This window comes from Chiloscyllium plagiosum, unplaced genomic scaffold (genome assembly GCF_037043375.1).
Source record: "Chiloscyllium plagiosum isolate Xiang-an unplaced genomic scaffold, Cpla_swu_hap1 HiC_scaffold_8, whole genome shotgun sequence".
Classification (NCBI taxonomy): Eukaryota; Metazoa; Chordata; class Chondrichthyes; order Orectolobiformes; family Hemiscylliidae; genus Chiloscyllium; species Chiloscyllium plagiosum.
Genome location: NW_028270146.1, coordinates 36,270,844 through 36,293,876, shown reverse-complemented (window position 1 = coordinate 36,293,876; position 23,033 = coordinate 36,270,844). Strand labels below are relative to the sequence as shown.

Here is a 23,033-nt window from a genome sequence, read left to right as displayed (position 1 = left end):
CATCTGTGGAGAGAAAACGATTTGGGTCCAGTGACCCACCTTCTGAAGAATGGTCAGTAGACCAGCAACATTGACTGTTTTCTCTCCACAGATGCTGCCAGACCTGCTGAGTTTCTCCAATAATTTATGCTTTTGTTTCAGATTTCCAATATCTGCGATTCTTGTTTTAGTTTTGTATTTACAAAATGGGTCTTCAGAGCAAATCTTATCACCAACTGTCATAAGCAAATTCAAGTTATCAGCTTCTCAAAAGTTAGGTAGCTGTCCATTTAAAAAAATATACTTGTGTAATTAAGCGTTAAAAGTTCAAAACCTCACGGTTATTTGGTGTGATTTTTACTAGATAGGTATTCATCTGGGTAGCTTAAAATATTTCAAACATGAGAAGGTACAGTATTTATGGGCACAGACCAGTTTGTTAAGTTACTGCATGAGGTAACCAGAGGTTGAATATTCAAATTTTTTCATAAATTAATTCTCTGAATCTAATGATTTAGTCTTGCAACAAAGTGACCATGTGTGGTGTAAAATTATGTCCCAATACATGTGTGAATCATAATGTAACACATGTATTGGGCCAAGCAGTGGAATGTGGTGAAACGGTTAAAAATTATGTCCCAATACATGTGTGAATCTAACCGGAATGGAGGTGTTGCTTAGTCCCGTGTGAATCTTATTACACACCTCCCCATGTGAATCTTCTTATCTGTATGTAACCAGAATGGAATGTGTTTTTTAGCCTTGCTCTGCTGTTCACATGAATGTTTATATCTGGAAAAGAGTATATCAGCTGGAAAAGTCTCCAGTTCGGTGAGTCTGCTCCGGGGTTACGTTTAACCGCCGAGCGTGGGTTGTTGGCAACCGCTCTACGAGAACTGACGGCTCCCAGTTCCGGTAACATGTAGAGTGTGTATAAGCCAGACCCGTTGTAAGTATGAGACCTGGTTGTGGCGACGCTGCGGGGAATAAAATGCTCATATTCTAGCAGACTCGCCTCTTGGTCGTTTGTTCTGTGTCAGACTACTCTCCTACGAACCTGACCTTGAGAATTTTTTAAAACACCATGTCTTTTTTGTATAAATCCAACTGGTTCACTCATTCTTAAGGAAAGGAAACCTACCACATCTACACTAGCTGTTGTCTCCTGCAATGCATTGGAATGAGTGGCATTAACAATATTCAAGCCAGTAGACCATAAATTGAGATGTGTAAGCATAGCAGGCAAATCTGTGATCAATCCTTTTCCATTCCTAGCATTTATTGAGCTTGATTCCATCACAGACACAAACCTTATTGGCCAGGGATTCTCAACCTTTTTGCTTCTGAGGATTCCTTCCATTATGTAATAAAATTGCTCTGAACTTCTGTCACAAAGTGCAAGTATTCCTTCTGTTTAAAAATCAACTATGCGACTAAATGTTTGTATCGTTTTTGCTTTACTTATTGTGAAACATTTTACTGATGTTGAACAACAATTCCTTTGAGATGTGGAGGTTTCACATTGAATTAATCTTGATTCTACTCATTGATCTGAGTAAACTGTGGCTGAGATTGGTAGGGTGAAGATGAGAAAGTGTTATTGAAGTTGATAGGTTGGCATAGAGGCTGCGAAATTTATTATGAAGTTAAGGCTGTCCCTGAAGTTGAATTCTGATCCAGTTAGACTGTTGTTGACTTTGATTAAGCTATCATTGAGTTTGGCAAGCACTGAGATTGGTAGTTTATCTGCTTCAGTATAATTCTATAAGGAAGGTTGCCAAAGTGTCACTGACCTGATAAGAATACAGATCGTGTTGGTGACTGCACCATCTCTCTCTTGTTTCCTGTTAACTAGCAAGCTGAATGGAGTATCCCTACTGAAACTTGACCATGTCTCTTTGCTAACATGTTGGACCATTGACCATATATGGTAGTCCTGGATATCATTCAGTGTTGCTTGTTTGGGAATTGATTTTTGCCAGATACCTCTCAGACCCTGAGTTGAGAAGCTTGTTGTAGAACACAAGATGTTGTACTGTTTGTACGCTGCAGCATTGTAAACGAAATTACAAGTATTAGTGAGGCACCATTTTCCAGTAATAGTAACTTGCATTTATATAAACTCTATTAATATAGTTGAACCTGCCAAGAGAATTTAGGGGAATGGTTATTTTTACAATTCAACCTAGATTTGAGCATTGCTGGCAAGATAGTTATCTTTTGCCCAATGCTAAACAAGCACAAACTGAGCCTTCTATAGTGCTATTCAGACAGATTAAAGAACTTGGTCGATGTGCTAGGTTTGAAAGCACATCTTAAGAAAAGAGAGATGGAAAGGCTTAGGGAGGACGAGGGAAAGCAGATGAAGCATAAAAGCAGATGAAAAAGCATGCAATTTGGTGAAGTGGGATGTCAGAGGATTGGGAAGTCTTCTGAAAACGAAGGAAACAACAGAAAAAGACAATAAGAGGAAGAAGATTAAACATGAGAGTAAGCTAGCTAGTAACAAAAAAAATGTATTAAATTCTTTATTAGATGTGGAAAAGGTAAGAGAGGACATAAATGGACATTGGAGCACTGGAGAAGCAGTAATGGGAATCAAGAAATGACATTATTCTATCAAGACCATTGAAGATTTTATAAATTTAACTCAAATCACTTCTTATTCTTTTAAGTTTCACCAGATATAAGCCAGATGTGTTCAACCCTTCCTCATTAGACATTAGTCTAATATACTTCTGAATTGCTTCTAATATATTTATATCCTTCCTTAAATAAAGTGACCAGTACTGTGCACAGCATTCCTCATGTCATCTGACCTTGTCCTTTAAAACTGAATCATAACTTTATAACTGAATGCAATTGCTCTTGCAATAAATTATAATATTCTATTAACTTTCCTGATTACAATGATTTGGATGTGAGCATAAGAGTTACAGTTAGTAAGTTTGCAGATGACACCAAAATTGGAGGTGTAATGGACAGCGAAGAAGCTTACCTCAGATTACAATAGGATCTTGACCAGATGGGCCAATGGGCTGAGAAGTGGCAGATGGAGTTTAATTCAAATTAATGCGAGGTGCTGCATTTTGGGAAAGCAAATCTTAGCAAGACGTATACACTTAATGGTAAAGTCCTAGGGAGTGTTGCTGAACAAAGAGATCTTGGAGTGCAGGTTCATAGCTCCTTGAAATGGAGTCGCAGGTAGATAGGATAGTGAAGAAGGCTGTTTGGTATGCTTTCTTTTATTGGTCAGAGTATTGAGTACAGAGTTAGGAAGTCATGTTGTGGCTGTACAGGACATTGGTTAGGCCACTTTTGGAATATTGCATGCAATTCTGGTCTCCTTCCTATTGGAAAGATGTTATGAAATTTGAAAGGGTTCAGAAAAGATTTACAAGGATGTTGCGAGGGTTGGAGGATTTGAGCTATAGGGAGAGGCCGAACAAGCTGGGGCGGTTTTCCCTGGAGCGTCGGAGGTTAAGGGGTGACCTTAGAAATGTTTACAAAATCATGAGGAGCATGATAGGATAAATAGTCAAAGTCTTTTCCCTGGAGTCGGGGAGTCCAGGACTAGAGGGCATAGGTTTAGGGTGAGAGGGGAAAGATATAAAAGAGACCTAAGGGGCAACTTTTCACACAGGGTGGTACGTGTATGGAATGAGCTGCCAGAGGAAGTGTGGAGGCTGGTACAATTGCAACATTTAAAAGGCATTTGGATGGGTCTATGAATAGGAAGGGTTTGGAGGGATATGGGCCAGGTGCTGGCAGGCGGGACTAGATTGGGTTGGGATATCTGGTTGGCATGGACGGGTTGGACCGAAGGGTCTGTTTCCATGCTGTACATCTCTATGACACAATGACTATGACTTGCTTTAGCGATGTAGTAAACTGCTATGATACCCAGATCCCTCTGTATCCCAGTACTTGGACATGTTTTACCTTTTAAGTAACATCGTTCTTCTCATTCTTCCTGCCAAAACAGGCAATTTTATATCTTTCGACATTATACACCGTTTGCCATTCTTTATATATTCTGTGTATCTTTTTGTTGCCTTGCTTTATTTTCTTCACAACTTACTTTGCTGATAACGCAAAGATAGATAACAAATGTAGTCTCTTAATCTAAGTAATTTATATAAATTGTGAGTGGTTGAGGTTCCAGCACCGATTCTTGTGGATACAAGATGAACTTGTTACATCTTGCCAAAGATGCAGAATGTAGGAGAAAGTGAGGATAGCAGATGCTGGAGATCAGAGTTGGAGAGTTTGGTGCTGGAAAAGCACAGCTGGTCAGGCAGTATCCTGACGAAGACCTTATGCTCAAAACATCGATTCTCCTGCTCTTTGGATGCGGCCTGACTGGCTGTGCCTTTCCAGCACCCCACTCTTTAGACATGTTTACATCTTTGTCATTGTCAGCTTCCTGTTACATCCAATCCTTTATGCTTATTAATATGCTAACTACTACAACATGAGCTTTTTTTCTGCTATAACCTTCAATGCACTTTATCAATTTATATTGGCTTTTCAAGTTTTTCCTATCAATATGAATATAAATGTCAAATTTACTCTACCACCATTCCTGTGTAGCATCTTGAGTTGATTTGCTGGATTAAAGGTGTTGTATGAAAGCAAGTTAACGTTTTTAAATTCCACAACTTTTTTCTCACTCTTTCTGTTTTTTTGTGTTGGTGGCTGGTTTAAATTAAAACAGACAGAAATTTCTCTTGCAATACAGTAGAACTTTTAAGATTGTAGCATTTCAATAGTTAATCAAAGCCAAAACTCCATTTCCTCAGATTAAGTTTAAAAAAATCCAGCAGCAGTAGCAGGAATGTGGGTTATGAATGAATTTAAACCACAACATCCTGTGTCCCTCTGCTCTTTTGGTATACAGATTGGTGCATGTATATCACTTGCTTACCATGGGTTTCAAAATGTTGACATAACTGCATTTGTTCTTTTCCAGTGGAAAAATGGGTAAAAATGATGGCAGAAAGTTCACCAGAGAAGCATTAATCTTGGCAAGTCAGTACTTCTTCCCCCCATATAGTTTTCAGATCCGATTTGGGGGCTTGTACCTTCTTTATGGACTTTATTATACCCAGCTTTGTCAGCCAAAAGAAAAGGTAAGCACAGGATCGTAATATTTTTGACTCATTTCTTCTTCAGCCTGTGTTTATTCCAATATTGTAACTGTTGCTGAAGACTTGTATTGTTATGTTCTCTGGCTATTAAATGTACTTCAGATTATTTTCACTTGTCGGTGGAGTCAAAACCTAGGAGCTAGAAAATGGTCAGAAATACATCCAATATGAAATACAGAGAAAATAATTTTACTCAGGGTATCAGCCATTGCTCAGGTAATAGCATCTCACAAGGTTCTGGGTTCTTTTCCCACTCCAGTGTGTGAGGATAAAATGTAAGACTGATATTTCTGTGTAGTTTTCCATAGGTGTGGAATTTCTGCCATATGATACAATTCCAACTTTTAGATTATGGAATTCCCCTTGTGCATTTTAGTCATAACCTCTGCCTGGTCTTTGGGAGCCACCACCTGGCTGCTTTTCTCTTTAATTCCTTCGCCATTCTGACTGACTCCCTGCAGGTGTTGAAGCCATGCTCCCAGTAGCTACTGTTCTTGAGTAGCCTGCAGAGGGCCCTCCTGAGCTGGCCCAACTTCTTGTGGAGTCAGCACCACTGGTGCAGGGTTGATGGGAGGATCAACTTGCCCAATCCAAGCTTCAGACTCCAGCCCCAGCCTCTGGACAGAGTTTCATTCCAGCTGACTGTCTCAACTGTGGGCTGTGACTTGGCCTGTTCGGGATCCCAATGTTACCCAAACAATCAGTGGTGGGATTTCTTCACTCTTTGGCATGCCTGGTTATAAGCTCCAGATCCTTGGCTCTATTTGCTGGGGAGCCCTGATCCAAGTTGACTAGCGCTGGTCAAAGATGAACCACAACCACCCACTGACAGTGGGATAAAGTGGATCAGCAGCTAAAGGAGGGTGGGAAGGTGCTGCTGGAGTAGCTGCAACTCTGGAGGAGTATGAGTGGAGGAGAACCTGGGGAGGGGTGTTGTGGAACAGGACAGAGGCCTGGAATTTGGGCTCAGTTAGATATTTCTCTCCCACATCAATTCTTTATAAAGCTTTAGGATTTGCATCTAAATTATAAAATATTTTTCTTTCATCCCTTTTTCCCATTGTCATTATCAATACATTCCCACTCCACCTCTCTCTCTTTCTCTTTCACCCTCCCACTGGAATCTGGGATTTAAAAAAAAGAATCTAGTTTAATTGTGGCCATGTAACCACTGTCATTTGATGTAAGGACTAATTTAGTTCACTAATGTGCTTTATGGAAGGAAATGTGGCATTCTTACCAGTCCATCCCACTGTTTCCAGCCTGTACCAATGTGGTTGACTCATAGCTGTCCTCTGGGCACTTAGGATAATAAATGCTGGCCCATCATGGTCTACATCACATAATATCCAGTAGTTACAAAATGGGCTATATATAATGTGAGATTTTCTTTGTTTTTAAAGACTAGTTAAAATCTGATAGGAGTACTTGAAGTGAATGGGACAGGTGTATTTGAGAAAGCTCGATAAACATAGAGGAGAAATAAATTGAAGGGAATGTTGATGAGGTTAGATAAATAATACAGACAGGAAACTTGGGTAGAGCACAGACACCAAAATGGACTCAAATGGCCTAATTCTGTGCTGTAATTCCATGACATTCACCTGTTCCTTTCTATTTTTGCTGCACAAAATCCAGTTTAATTGTTTTTTATCTGCTTGCTGTCAGTCCAACCATAAGTCTACACGCAGAGACAAATCTGCAAGAAAGGAAACTGCAAAGGGATATTGAAAGGTTAAGTGAGTGGGAAAAGATCTAGCAAAGGCAGTGTACAATGGGAAATGTGAAATTGTCCATTTTGGCAGGAAGAACTAAAAGGAATTATTATCTAAGTGGTAAAAGATTTCAAAGTGCTGAGGTGCAGAGGGACCTCAACATCCTAGTTCATGAATTGCAAATGGTTAGCATGCAGCTCCAGCAAAAAATTAGGAAAGCCAGTAGAATGTTATTTATTATAAGAGAATTGAATGCAAAAGTAGAGAGGTTATGTTTCAGTTGTACCGAGAGATCACATCGGGAGTCCTCTTAATGGAAGTATATTGTCTCTTTACTGAAGGAAAGATATAAATCAATTGGAAAAATATCAGAGAAGAAGCATTGGACTCATAACAGTAATTGGAAGGATTGTCTTGAGGAAAGATTGGACAGGCTAGACTTAAAGCTGCTGGAATTTAGAAGAGTAAGATGTGACTCATTTGAAACATTAAGATCCTGAGGAGTCTAGACAGTGTGGAAATGGAAAGGATGTTTCATCTTACTGAAAAAAACTAGGGGTCACTGGTTTATAAGTAGAGGCTGGCCTATTAAGTCAGTTGAGAGTTTATTATTTCTGGAAGAGGTTTGCGCGTCTTTAGATCCTTGCCCTTTGCCTGAGGCATGGTGACCATCAGATTAAACTTGCCACCAGTCCTCTCTCTGTCTCTGTCTTTCTCTCTCTGTATGCAATGGAATCTCCAGGTAATTTTCCCCTTTACAGTGCTTCGTGCTATGATTAAAGATCACATTAAATGCTTTGAATGATGTTTATTTAACTGACAGTTATGTTTATATGATCTACAGATAAGGATGGCACTGAAAGATTGGGATGAGGTGCTAAGTTGCCAAGAAGAAATGGTGAAAGCAGAACATTTTGATGCTGTTTATGTTCTGAAAAAACTCTTACATGACAAAGCCTTCCATTTCACAGCAATGCCAATATTAGTAAGTGTTGCTTGTTGAGTTGAGGTTCTTTGGAACTTCAGTGCAATGTGTGAACCTTTAAAATAATGGATAAAGTATCTTTCTCTATTTTAATGGAGGCACCAACTCACTTTAGGTTGATCTGTTAATTCAGATAGTGTGAAGAGATGTTTGATAGGGAAGTGCCACATCTCTGTTTATCATCTGGTGTTATTTTCAGGTTGCTGTAGATTTTTGTATTGACTGCGTTTTATGTATATCATGATGGATTGTCACAAAGAGGTCACTGCCAATTGTAATGACAGTGATTATACAGACTGTGCAGAATTAAAGCATCAGAAGCTTCTCAGGAATCTTGGCTAAACAAGGCAGCCACTATGTCCAGTGATGGGAAAATAATTGAAGCAATGTGCTGCCTTTGCATTACAGCTCACTGGAGTAGGGTACACTTTGAGGACTGATTACAAAGAGTTATTCCTCTATGGAGTTGATGAGGGACTAATTTAAAAGTCAAGTGCTGCACCTAATGCACACATACCTACAGATGAAGGATCACACCAGACAATTGGCACTGTTGTCAACTAGGCCTCAGTTCCTAGCTCAAAACACTTTTTTCATTTCACAGTTGTTTGTCAATGGTAATATACATGCAAGTGTAGATGCAGGTCCATGTTCCTGTTCTGTATGTGCATGGGTCCTGACATCATCATGCACCAGCTCATGACGACATTGATCCATACTGGCAGTACAAGTCATGTCACAGCTGACTGGTATGATGTAGGTGGAGGGGGTGGGGACAACACTCCCTCTAAGCTGCAAGGCTGCAGCCCCTCCAAGGTTTCACATTGGTGATCAGCATCAGAATGCCAATTGCGGCATTGACCTCCAATTCCAAACGTTGCTGCAGTGCTTTCACCTCGTTCAGCTGGTTAAAACATTAAAGGTGGGGGCACATGTACATGGACTCCAGTGGCCATTTTTTTTGTGTACTAGGAACAGATACTCCACTTTGTACAGGTTGACGACCCTTAATCCGAAATTTGAAAAGCTCCAAAGTCTGAAGGTTTTTGTTTAAGAGTTTTTTTTCTCATTAACAAGGTTGTTTGGTGTGCAAACACTTAACCCAAATCCACACCCACTCGATGCGTGTCTCTCAGATGTGATGTGTGGGGGCGGGCCTCAGCACTGGCAGGCCTTAATTCTGTTTCGGGGCCTGTTTTACTCATGTAAGTCTATACTTTGGAAAGATTTTTAAAAATTCACATCAAACTGACACTTATTCTGAAATTCGAAAACTTCTGAGTTCTGAAAACCAGCTGGTCCTGAGCATTTTGGATAAAGGATTGTGCACCTGTAATAATTTTTCACTTGTTTCTTTCTCAAAATATGCAATAAGTTTGTCATCTGCAAATATTAAAATAATATATTTCCTTTTAATGAAAGATACCACTTGACTTCTGAAAGCTCACTTTAATTTTTTCAGCTGGCTTACAATAAGAAAAGGAGAAAAATACCCGGTAATACTATTAACGATAACCTCCGGGAGAGATCTAACCTGGTGTCTGAACTCATTTCCGTTGATGTTTTGGAGGTAAGATGTTTTGGAGAGTAATTTGGGTCTAAAAATGTTTGAGTCTGAAATCTGAGCATTACTGGAGTAAAAGACTGGTCTTTTGCTGTATTCATGATCACATGCAGTTGGCTGAGGCTAAGGGAGTCGCAACCTCATACTTTCCTCCAAGAAGAATAATAGACTGACACAAGGGATTTTAAATACTTTTTCTTAATTCATGTATTTTAAAGGAACTTATGAATATCCATGATCATTATCAAACAATGAAACGTATGATCTCTGCAAACAAAACCCAGCTGGACAAAGCATTAAGTTTAATTCGAAGTGACTTTGTTTCTGACTTAAAGAACATAACGCTGGAATTCCAACAGTGGCAAGAGAAAAAGGTAACATTTGTTTTGTAATATGAAGTAATATTTGTAATTCAGTCTAATGATTTTTGAAATTGATTTAAGATCGAGAACATGTTGCTTCTTTTGCCTAAATTCTTTTCTCTGCTGACAAATTGAACATTAGTCATGCAGAAATTCCGATATGATTTGTCTGGGACTTTAGAAACAATTCTGAGATTTTGGTACGCAGGTAAGTTTAAAAAATGGAATAATCTTTTTATCTTTTTTACCTCAACCCTATTTTGTATCAACCTACTGTGGTGGATTACATTGTGACCTTTCTGTCAGGGTCTTTGTGGGGCAACTGATCAGATCCGATAAAAATGATATGTTGCCAAAAGATTGCATAAAATGTGGTATTTAAACTAATACAGTTATGTCAAGTGCCTTTTGACTGAAGCACTGCAAACTGATCTTGATGCTGCCATTAGTGTCTATATGTTGACAGCAAAATGAACAACATTTTGATGTGGTACAGTCATACAGAAGGCTTATTGATGCAATGTTCGCTGAGCCAAATACTCCGTGAAAAGTCCAGGTTTAATTGTTAATGCTTGATGAGTAAATTAATCCTTTCTGGCATTCTAATGAGGTGCTCAGTTGGCCTTCCTATCTATGTGATCGTGTAGAGAAAAAAAATGAGATGCTCTATGCTGTCAGATGCATCTGTGGAAATGTTGATAGAAGGGAAGATATGATCACACTTGGTTGCTGAGTTGTTTTGTCTATGTCTGAATAACCTGCTGGTATTAACGAGGCTGACACATAAAGAATGACCGTTTCAGTACTTTTAATAGAGGGCTGCAGCAATTGCTGAAATATCCTCTATGAGATTTGCCTTCAGAGAGGGATTATACATCAGAGAGGGTTTGCTGAATGTTGAAAGTTGGTTCTAACACACCATATAGTCCTTAGATAAAGACCCAGTTGGAACAGACCATGTATAGTAGCAGGAGAGTTAGATTCTTTTTCTTTGCCACAGCTGTTTATACGTTAGGTTCTAGCATTGAAAGTAGTTCTGCAATATATATTGGGTTGTTGAATTTTCACGGTTTAAAGAGGCAATATTGGATTTGTTAGGCTTGCTCAGTTGTGAGCTTTTGATTTGGGACAGCCTTAAGTTGGTACAAAATGAAATGAATCCTATTTATACAGTGGGGGCAAATAATTGAAAGCCAAATGCATAATGAGATTGATAATTTATTTGAAAGTAGTCTCTACTGAATCTGATATGCAGTTGCTTTTCAGTAACAATATTACTGATGAATTCTTTTTATCATTGCATGGATATGTTGCCAAAAGATTGCATAAAATGTGGTATTTAAACTAATGCAGTTATGTCAAGTGCCTTTTGACTGAAGCACTGCAAACTGATCTTGATGCTGCCATTAGTGTCTATATGTTGACAGCGAAATGAACAACATTTTGATGTGGTACAGTCATACAGATGGAAACTGACCCTTCGGTTCAAATCATCCACACTGACCAGACATCCCAATCTGACCTAGTCCCATTTGCCAGCATTTGGCCCATATCCCTCTTAAACCCTTCCTTTTCATATATTCATGCAGATACCTTTTAAATGTTGTATTTGTACCTGCCTCCACCACTTCAACTGGCAGCGCATCATACATGCATCACCCTCTGCATGAAAAAGTTGCCACATAGGCCTGTTTTAAATCCTTTCGCTGTCCCCTTAAATCTATGCCCTCTATACCCCCACCCAGGGAAAAAAAAACCTTAGGTATTCACCCGATCCGTGCTCCTCATGGTTTTATAAACCTCTATAAGGTTGTCCGTCAGCCTCTGATGCTCGTGGGAAAATAGTCCCAGCCTGTTCAGCCTTTCCCTCTAGTTCAAACCCTCCAGTTACAGTAAAATCCTTGTAGGTGTTTTGTGCAATCTCTCAAATTTAACAACCTCCTTCCTATAGAAAGGCAACCAGAATTGTATGCTGTATTCTAACATGGCCTCACCAATGTCCTGTACAACTGCAACATTATGTCCCAACTCCTATTTGTGTGTGTCTGTTTGTTGTCACATTTTATTATTGTTTTTGGGTAATAGGTAATTAAAAATCACTCAGCAAACCTTGGAAATGACTCTCCATTTTTATTTGGTTAACTTAATTTCTGAATGTAGCTATCATGCTTCAAATTATAAAAAGAAAAAACATTTGTTATAACTGACCATGAGGGAACAAAGAAAAGGGGGAGCAGTAACTGTTCCTCACCTCATACTGAGCAGATGAAAAATTAATAAGTCCCCTCTCGTTTTGTAGTGAGGTACTGGCAGCTATTTTGAATCAATTAGATTTTTAACTCTGGTGTGTTAAAGGCCAGAACCTACTTTTAAACATTGTTGACTCAATCAGAAAGGTTTCACATTGTTAATGCCTATTAAAATTACATTACTAGAGCATCATTTGTTGTGCTGTGTAGTTTTATGTACTGCTTTGTTGTAGAATTGAGTGGCAATGTTCCAACATAAGTAAAACAAAGTCAGTTAAAATATGCAGTTGCCATATCAAATTTACTCATCCTGTATTTTGGATCTGTTTTCTCCAGCACCACTAATCCAGAATCTGGTTTCCAGCATCTGCAGTCATTGTTTTTACCCTTCGCTGAGTGTCTTACCTTACATGTCAGTATTCATATAATTGATGTAAAGCCAAATGTGGAACTGGCAAGTGAGTTCTGACATTTGGAGCATTAGAATGTCTGTAGTCTGATGATCTGATAAAATACAAACCGGTGACAGGATCTCTAAATTCTGAGTTCAGAATATTAAATGCTGTGTCCATGTTTACTTCAGTGCTGGTTTGCCTTTCTTTAACCTGGGAAGAAGGCATTCATTGTGGTTGGATGTATCGTATCTGATCTTGGTGTCATATTTTTGGTGTCAATTCAGGTGTTTAAGCTTTAGCATTTCTGGTGATTTAAGGAAACAAATAACACCATTCTTTTATCTCAAATTTTACAGAACTCAAGCTTGACTGACCAACCAGATATCTCTGGATCCGATGGTGATGAATCTAATTGTCAAAAGGTGAGAGGAGTATCATTAAAATTTGACCTTGGTGCTGGAGGGGAAATTTCTGAGTGCACTGTTGTGATTTGGAATCGATGTCACCAGTTAATCTGATACTGTAGTGCATTGACTTTTGGCATTGGCTGCCTTTACTCTCTCTATATCACTGTCAGTAGAAATGACATGGGGTCATGAATTAATCATGAACCTTTGCTATATTGCATTTGTGTTGGTCCATTGTGTAAACTTGTCCACTCTTGGATATTATGAACAAAATACTTTTTAGTGCATACAAAAATTACAACATTTTTGATTAACAGCTTGCCAGTAGATAAGAATTATATTTGATTCTTCTAGTACTGTTACTGTTAATCCATTGACACACTGATTTGTATTGGATCTTATTCAGGAGCTAAGTCTGCACCTCTCATATAAACTTTGCAGTCCAGTTGTTGAGTTTTGTCTTTTCAAAAATGTTGAAACCAGATCTTTGATCGTTTGAAACTGAATTCTGTCTTTACTAAAAACAGCAAGGTACAATTTTTCGTGCACTTGATAAATTTTGTAGCATGTCCTTTTTTTTGTTTCACTCACAGGATGTGGGTGTTGGTGTTTGGGTCGGTATATATTGTCCCATCCCTAGTTCTACTTGAGGGGGTGGTGATGAGCTGCCTTCCTGAACTGCTGCATTCTGTTTGGTGTAGATACACCCAAAAGACTGCTAGGGAGGGAATTCCAGGATTTTGAACGGGAACACTGAAGGTGATAAATGACCAAGTCAGGGTGGTGAATGACTTGGAAAGTTGCCCATGTTTCTGCTGTCTTTGTCTTGCCTCAGTGGAGCCCAAACTAAGTGTCAATGCTCATATCATTGCTGAGCTTGTGCTGCATTATGGCACTGTTGATTACATGCTCCAGCACTTTAAAAATTATTTTCTGAAATTAATTTCTCACGACCCTCAAAGACCTCAGAGAAAATAGGGTAAGCTACAAAAATACCAATTCCTGAGAGGTCATAGAGGCACATCCTTTAAAAAGTACCTGAATGAGCACCTGGGGTGTCATTCACATTCAAGATTGTGAGGCAAGCGCTGGTAATTAGGATTCAGTTAAAGGTCAGGTGTTTCTCATGTGTCAGTGCAGACTTGATGAGCCAAAGAGCCTCTTCTGCACTGTGTGTGTGTATGATGACATATCTATCTTCCTTCTCATCCAGTCAGTTGTTTATTTGTCCCCCATTGCTCAGGACTAGATGTGGCAGAACTACAGAGCTCCAATCTGCTCCATTGGTTGTGGAATTGCTTAGCTTTGTCAATCACTTGGAATTTACCCTGTGTGGCATGCGAGTAATGCTGTGTTACCAGGTTAGCACCTCATTTTGATAAATGCCTGGTGATGCTCCTGGCATACCCTCTTGCACTCTTCATTGGATTCTTATCCAGTTTTTGATGATGAACTACTTAAAATTATTTCTAGTTCAGTTCAAAATTAGCAAGATGAAAGCTTTTAGTATTTCCACAGGCGTTCTAATCCTTAAGGAGAAAGTGAGGTTTGCAGATGCTGGAGATCAGAGTCAAAAAGTGTGGTACTGGATAAGCACAGCCGGGCAGGCAGCATCCGAGGAGCAGGAGAGCTCTTCATCAGGATGAATACTTTATGCTCAAAACGTTGACTCTCCTGCTCCTCAGATGCTGCTCCTCAGATCTGTGAAACTCCTCAGATGCTGCCTGATCGACTGTGCTTTTCCAGCACCACACTTTTTGACTCTAACCCTTAATACTTACTGCAAAGATTGAGCATCATAAAAGAGTGTCACAAAAGACCATTGTTATGAGGTCAATCACAAGAAATATCAGCAGAATTAACTTTCTAACTGCTTCATAAATGCAACAAGTCCACATCCTTATGGAAGAGGATCAGTTGGAGTGTTGAAGAGTTCGCTTAGTTTTGATGCATTGGTTTCATTAAATTGTCTTAAATTCTATTCTTTGCTATTGATTTCAATGGTCCCTCTGGCCAGTGTCTGCCAGTTCATGATTTTGGTGTTCTGTATGATCTCCTCACTCCATATCTGTTCACATCACAAAGACTTCCTATTTCCATCCACAATATTGCTTGCTGGTGCTGAAACTTGCATCAATATTTTTGCTGTTGTTCCTTCTAGTTCTGGCTATTACAGTGCTGTTCTGGCCACCTGCTGGAGAGTCTCCTGTCTTCTCCACTTTATAAATAAGGTCTTCACTCTGCTGCCCATACCCCATCTCCCACTGAGGTCCATTCACCTGTCACTTTTGGAGAGTTTTCAAACCTCATTTTTAGGATTGCTGTATGATCAAGGATATCACTCCAGGTTGACATGGTAAAGAATCAAAGATTAATTTTAGCGTTGATTGAAGGGAAAGAGAAGGAGCAAGGTAGTGAAATTATTAAATGTATCTAATTTTTAGTACTTATGCAGTTGGTGACTGTGGAGATTTTATAAGGATTAGATGATCATTTTTAACACTTGATAAATATAAAAGCAAAAACTTATATTAATTTGTAGCTGTGGAAAGCTGTGCAAAACTCATAAGTCATAAGTACAATTTTGCCTTCAACTTGCAAAATGTATTCTGTTTTTCCTGTTCTCAACCCAAGAGCCATTAGATTCACAAGAGAGAAACAGTTGTTTCCAGGCTACAAATGCTGTATATTTGTTTCTCTTGAATTTGTGGTTCATTTATATTGCAAATGCCTCTCAAGTGATACTGCCATATTTACTGAGATCTGAAAAAAATTGATAATTTTATATAGGGTCGATTGACCACCTGGTAATAGTCAGAACTCCCACATAGCTGGAGTTACTTATATGTGTGTAGTACATTAGGCTGCTGTACCAGCACTGGAAGCTGGGAAAAGCTCTTGCAGGTTAGTCCCCACCTGAGGTGTCCCTGTCTTGGTAGTCCACTATGGAAACTGTAAACAATCTTTAGAGCCAACTCTGTCACCTTGTTCATGCGGACTTGCTGTTAGTTATTAGCTAAATATAAACATCCATTACAGAATGTTAGTTCGAATCAAGAGAAAAGTTTAATCTTTTAAGTAGAGGCTAAGTTGAATTCATTAAAGGTGTACACCTTCCTTATTCTTTCCTCTCTTCAATATATAATTGTTGTGAAGTATTCTAAACTGGTATTTTTATACTGCTAACCAAGAATCCAATGTTGTCAGTACATGCTTTTTGAAGGCAGTGTCATAGCATAGTGTTGCCCAATATATTAGCTACATATGGTTAAAATGAGCAGTAACACCATCGTTGACCACGAGATCCCGTACTTGTATTCGCAAGGCATTTGAATCAATGAATAATTTTATGCATTTGCCAGCAAAAATAATATGGTGAAAATCAAGTGCACAAGTGTTTTCTTTGATTGAGTGCTTGGCTCCTAAATGATCATATCTGTTTAACATGAAGTACATGTTTTATGTCAGTGTATTTAAGGTGTTGCTTGTGAAAACTTTGTCACTATAGCTACACCTGCAATTATGCAGCAGTTTCCATTGGCCAACATTACAACAGAAGGCACTGAGTTGCTGCATCAATCTTCCCTTTTAATATCCGCTTCTTCTCATGAAACAAATGCTGCTGTCACACTGTTACCTCACGTCATGGTTGATTGAAGATGCTTATGTTAGCATGCACTGATAACATTTTGAGAAGAAAGTCCAGGTATAATAATACTTGTAATTAGGGCAGTGGCTTGATTTGTATCTAAAACCAATTTTGGCCTTCTGAAATCAGTGGAAAAATACATCAGTGCATTGAGTCCCATACTCCCAATCTACCTACAGTTGATCCAAAGCTGAGGTACAATGTTATCAACTTCAGCCTCATTAACTAAATGTTTGAGGTTATTACAATACATTTTTAATGTCAAATCAAATGCATAATGGAAAAATTGGTTAAAACTAAGCAAAAAAATCATTTATTTAGCAATGTTTCATTCTACTTTGTATTCTTTAAGTAAGCAAAGTAATGCTGAAACTGGTTAAAGTGAGTGTTTGTTCTTCTTAGGGCTCCAGTCGTGCACAGACCCTGGCAAAGATAAAGTCAAAATCATACAATTCCACAGTGAAGGTTTGTATGCCAAATACTCATTTTTGTTAAAATACTTAGTTATTGCTTATCCCTGATGAATGATAAGGAATGATTGCAAAAATTAATGTTTGTTACCCCAAGATGGAGAACTGATCTCATAATCGCATTGTGCATTTTTAAAATTTTTTCCCCATATAAAGTCAGAAGTGGTGGTGTTTGGTGATGACTACACCATGTTCAGCAGCATTTAAAACTCTTTAAATGCTGAAACAGTCCATGTGCAAAGATCTGGACAATTACCTTCCCTGATTGCTTGCTGCACCTGCATAACGTTCTGTGCAGGATCGCTCAATCTTAGAGCTTTGCAACCATCGCCATTTAGACACTATGCTTTTTTATTCTTTCTGACAAAATGGACAGTTTCACACTTTTCTAAATTATAGTCAATTTGCAAGCTCTTTGCCCACTCATCTAACCTATCTATATCCCTTTTGTAGGCCTCTTATATCCTCTTCACAACTCATTTACCTACCTATCTTTATGAAAGCAGCAAATGTATCTACCATCCCTTCGGTCTCTTCATTCAAATTGTTTATGTAAATTGGAAAAGGTTAGGCTCTGGCACCGAGCCCTGCAGCATGGCACCTGTTGAGACCCTTCCAGCCTGAGAGAGATCCGCTTATTCCTACTCTCTGCTTCCTGCTAGCTCTGATGCTATGAGCATTTATTTTTCACAGTTGACTTCAATATAGCACCATTGGTGTTCCTGTGGAGCCTGGAGTAACAGGAGTGCTTTCCTAATCCAGAGATATCTGCTGTAACATTGCAGATTAAATACAATCAAGTCGGTCCATGAATTGCAAAATTCTAAGACAGTGTTGACTCTTGACCTCTTTCTTTTTCAATATTGGTTTATTTATTTGTCATATGTATCTTGTTACAAAATACAGTGAAAAGTGTTTTTAGTGTTGTCGATCTCCAACGTCATCTTAAATCACAGAAAAATAAATCAAAACACTGAATATGAAGGCAGAAAAATAAAAAAAATAAAGAAAGTATCCAACTTTACAATCCTTCTTGTTAAAGTACCATTGTAGGCCATGGGCCTGGTGGCCAGGCACGAGTTCTCTTCACCACACTGCTGTTGCTGCTGGAATGAAAGTTGTCATTCTTAGGTGCTGTCTCCCTTCCACCAATGCCTTTGTCACTGAGTCCTCACTGAACTTTGCCATGCAGATTCTGCTGGGTACTGTACCAGTCTAACTCCACCGCTGTCATGAGTCTGCTTTGGGCCTACCTCACTGATGCAGTTGCTGTTGGGTCTTGTACTGGGCTCAAACTTGCCTCTGCCACCTCCATGAGTCTGTACTGGATGCAGATGTTATTAGGAACCCAAACTCACCTCCGCCACTTCCATGAATCTGCACTGGAAGCAGATGTTACAAGGAACCCAAACTCACCTCCATGAATCTGCATTGGATGCAGATTTTACAAGGAACCCAGACTCGCCTCCGCCATCTCTATGAATCTGCACTGAATGTGTAGATATTATTAGGAACCCAAACCCATCTCCACCACCATGAGTCTGCACTGCTGGGCTTACTCGAGTCCACTGTGCAGATAGAGCAGTCAAGCCCGGAGTGCAGAAGCCCTACTGCACCGCCACCTTATTGGAATTTCTCAACCTCAATCTCAATCTTCATTATCTCAATCTTCATCTGTATCAATGTATCCTAGTCAGTTACTAACTACCTTTTTGTAGGATTGGTCCAACAATTCCATTGACTGGCCTGGGGTAAATCACTTCGAAGGTTTCTATTCCTCTTGTTTATGTGTATTTGCTCAGGCTTTAATTTCTTGGCACTCATCCTTTTGCATTGTTGTGACTATAAAACAATGGGCAGAATTTTGTTGGTTTCTGACAGTGAAGAAACATATTAGTTCTGCAGCTAAAATCCAATATGGACAACATTAACAAGGACAGCATGGGGCTTGATTGGAGGCTAGCACCACTTGCTGTCCCATTAGTTTGGCTGTGGAGGATCCTGGGATTCCAACGTTGGGTGAAGACCCCAGTAATCTCAGACCTCAGTAAGTCAGGGATATTGGGCAAGATGTGGAGCATTCCCACACACAAAGGTTACCAAAGATAGGACCCTCTTTCATTCCAGCCTTTTAAAAAAACTATTATTTTTACAAATGAGCTATGCAGTCTAGCTTTCCTGTCTATGCCATTTCAGTTATTTCATGGACAGCAAAATATTGGGTCAAGAAGTTTATAGAATAATGAGAGGTATAGCTTAATCTGGTGGTAGTTATCTTTTCCCTAAGATGGGGGATTTCAAGACTGGGGCCAGATTTTTAAGGGGAGAGGAAAGAGATTTAGGAAGAAACTTAAGAGGCATATCTTTTACACAGAGGGTGGTTTGTGTGTGGAATGAGCTTCCTGAGGAACTGGTGGGTGCGGGAACAATTACAACATTTAATAGACATTTGGATGGATATATGAATAGGAAAGTTTTGGAGGGATATGGGCCCCGGAGCAGGCAGGTGGGACTAGTTTAGTTTGGGATTATGTTCGGCATGGACTGGTTAGACCGAAGGTAAAAACAATGACTGCAGATGCTGGAAACCAGATTCTGGATCAGTGGCGCTGGAAGAGCACAGCAGTTCAGGCAGCATCCAAGGAGCTTCGAAATCGACGTTTCGGGCAAAAGCCCTTCATCAGGAATAAAGGCAGTGAGCCTGAAACGTGGAGAGATAAGCTAGGGGAGGGTGGGGGTTGGGAGAGAGTAGCATAGAGTACAATGGGTGAGTGGGGGAGGAGATGAAAATGATAGTCAGGGAGGATAGGGTGGAGTGGATAGGTGGAAAAGGAGCTTGGCAGGTCGGACAAGTCATGGGGACAGTGCTGAGCTGGAAGTTTGAAACTAGGATGAGGTGGGGGAAGGGGAAATGAGGAAGCTGTTGAAGTCCACATTGATGCCCTGGGGTTGAAGTGTTCCGAGGCGGAAGATGAGGCGTTCTTCCTCCAGGCGTCTGGTGGTGAGGGAGCGGCGGTGAAGGAGGCCCAGGACCTCCATGTCCTCGGCAGAGTGGGAGGGGGAGTTGAAATGTTGGGCCATGGGGCGGTGTGGTTGATTGGTGCGGGTGTCTCTGAGATGTTCCCTAAAGCGCTCTGCTTGGAGGCGCCCAGTCTCCCCAATGTAGAGGAGACCGCATCGGGAGCAACGGATACAATAAATGATATTAGTGGATGTGCAGGTAAAACTTTGGATGTGGAAGGCTCCTTTAGGGCCTTGGATAGAGGTGAGGGAGGAGGTGTGGGCACAGGTTTTACAGTTCCTGCGGTGGCAGGGGAAAGTGCCAGGATGGGAGGGTGGGTCGTAGGGGGGTGTGGACCTGACCAGGTAGTCATGGAGGGGACGGTCTTTGCGGAAAGGGTTGGGGAAGGAAATATATCCCTGTTGGTGGGGTCTTTTTGGAGATGGCGGAAATGTCGGCGGATGATTTGGTTTATGCGAAGGTTGGTAGGGTGGAATGTGAGCACCAGGGGCGTTCTGTCCTTGTTGCGGTTGGAGGGGTGGAGTCTGAGGGCGGAGGTGCGGGATGTGGACGAGATGCGTTGGAGGGCATCTTCAACCACGTAGGAAGGGAAATTGTGGTCTCTAAAGAAGGAGGCCATCTGGTGTGTTCTGTGGTGGAACTGGTCCTCCTGGGAGCAGATACGGCGGAGGAATTGGGAATACGGGATGGCATTTTTTGCAAGAGATAGGGTGGGAAGAGGTGTAATCCTGGTAGCTGTGGGAGTCGGTGGGTTTGTAAAAAATGTCAGTGTCAAGTCGGTTGTTGCAAGAGATAGGGTGGGAAGAGGACCGAAGGCTCTGTTTTCATGCTGTGTGACTCTAATTGAGCTTTTATGATCTTAGTTGATCCTTCATTATTTTTTGAAACATGACAGGCATGTTGCTGATTTTTAGCACCTGTCGAGGCCTCCTCTCAGGGAGAAACCCAAGTCATTGAGAAGATGGTGGGCTGGTCACCCACTCTATTTGTGCCTCTTTTCAGCTGCTGAAAATATGCCTGAAAGGGGCATGTTAAATTCAGCCCAATGATTTGATGTTGAAATTATTTATTAAATGTAACAATCATTAATTTTTTTTTCAAAATATTGTTATTTCACATGAAGGCATCTAGATCCAGAAGGCATCGACAAGTGAAAGTGGAGTCTTCAGAATCTGGGTCTGACTGGGCACAAGTGAAGAGTTCCGAAAGAAATCGGAATTCCTCAGTTAAAAAGCACAGCAGAGAGAAAGGTAATGTTTGGAGCTTGTGTTAAGAAAATTGATTCTTGTCGAGATCATCTTCGGTGTTCCTCTGGGTCGCAGTGGATGCTTTTGTTAGATCGACTCTTGAGAAACTATCCTTTGATATGCTTTTACAAAAAGATGAAACCTCTGTCTTATTACAATCCCTATAGTATGGAAGCAGGCTATTCGGCCCATCAAATCCACTGAAGGGCATCCCACCCAGACTCAGCCCCCTACCCTTATCCCTGTAACCTCACATTTACAGTAGCAAACCCACGTAGCCTGCACCTCCCTGAACACTGTGGGGCAATCTAGCTGGTCAATCCCACCTAACCTGCACATCTTTTGGACTGTGGGAGGAAGCTGGAGCATCTGGAGGAAACCAACGCAGATGCGGGAGAATGTGCAAGTTCCACACAGACAGTTGCACAAAAAGGAATTGAACCCGGGTGTTGTGAGGCAGCAGTGCTAACCACTTCACCCTAAAACGTATGCATCCATTTGCCGATTACATGAATGTGGTAAGTTTGACTAACAGTAGAAAAATTACAGAGACAAAATGCTGCAAATGTTAGAATTTGGAATAATAGTTTGTTAGCCTAAAACAGTAACTCTTTTGTACTTCACAGATACTGTCTGACCATTTGAATATTTTCATTATTTTCTGTTTTTACATCTGAAAATTATTTCTTAATATTAGGAATAGATGCAATGCCTATGTTAAAAATGTCCTCCTTAGTATAATAATTATAAGGGGTAAGGGACAGTTAATATTTGTATTATACATGAAAATTCTTGAATACTTGAAAGCAAAACAAATAAATACTGTTTGCAGCAGGACTGTTATATATCCTAAAGGATTATGGGATAAATGTAACCATTTTAACACTTTTTAAAAATAATTCACTGAGATATCGAACCTTTGCTTATTATTCAAAATTATTCAGAAAACCACAGCACTCAAATGCAATTCTGATGATAGAGCTCAGCACTGATCACTGCTATAAAATTGTGACCTGCCCAGTAAACATTACTTTTAGACTTTTGCTACAGATAGCGATGACTAAGCTTTCCAGATTCTGGAATTGATTGGAACATCCTGTGTTCCAGTAATGCAGTGTGATTCTGGAAAGCCAGCATTAGTGTTGCATTGACTTTAGTTGGCTAGACTCTAGCTGCAGCATGGCTTTAAAATTTTATTTAATACTGACCCCTGTAGGTTCTCATGGGGTAGAAAAGACAAGTGACTCTGTTAGGCGTTAGCCTGTGCTTTGTTGTGCAAATGGAAGTTACTTTTCTCGGGTTATCAGTAGTTTGGATCTCTATGTGTCAGCCTTCCCTGGCACACAAAAATCCCATGGGATAGTATTCTGAGACTGAGAAATAAATACAGTATTCTCATACCATTGTCAACAAGCTATTCAGATAAGATCAAAGGAGATGAGGAAAGGCATAGATCTTGTTCATTTTCCAGGTTTAGTTGGGTCTTGAATGAGCCCAAAAATCATACGAAATCATAGTCACCCTTTACATGAAGAAATTATTTCCAAAGCCTATTTCTTCAGCTTAAAAAAAGACCAAAGAGAAGTCACATTGAGGAAATTATTTGTTTGCACTACTTCTTGCTTGACTGAATTCGGTGACATGCAGTTGCAGCACCTGTGTTAAGACAGATCTTAATACGGCACACCCTGTGCAACGTATTCTTTCTCTATTTCCACTACATTGATCATGTTTAACCAGCAAATACAGTTATCAAATAATGTTTATAATTTCAGTGTACACAGGCTGAAAAGTAGCAGCTTAGATCTTGGTCTGTGGAATCTGGCCTGGGAGATTGTG

At 40.0% G+C, this 23,033-nt stretch overlaps 1 protein-coding gene across 4 annotated transcripts in view; it reads left to right on the top strand.

Annotated features, from left to right (window-relative positions):
• The window catches only part of snapc1b (small nuclear RNA activating complex, polypeptide 1b), a 38,835-nt gene that overhangs the window by 5,797 nt on the left and 10,005 nt on the right, over positions 1 to 23,033 (top strand). For all 4 annotated transcript variants that reach the window (XR_015757858.1, XM_043697230.2, XM_043697226.2 and 1 more), the window contains 7 exons: positions 4,952 to 5,111; positions 7,689 to 7,829; positions 9,292 to 9,399; positions 9,612 to 9,767; positions 12,756 to 12,821; positions 16,858 to 16,920; positions 21,071 to 21,197. Coding sequence is in view for 3 of the 4 variants with exons in the window: in XM_043697230.2 (XP_043553165.1) it covers positions 4,952 to 5,111; positions 7,689 to 7,829; positions 9,292 to 9,399; positions 9,612 to 9,767; positions 12,756 to 12,821; positions 16,858 to 16,920; positions 21,071 to 21,197 (821 nt within the window). In the remaining variant the exon portion in view is untranslated. The remainder of the gene's footprint in view (positions 1 to 4,951; positions 5,112 to 7,688; positions 7,830 to 9,291; positions 9,400 to 9,611; positions 9,768 to 12,755; positions 12,822 to 16,857; positions 16,921 to 21,070; positions 21,198 to 23,033) is intronic.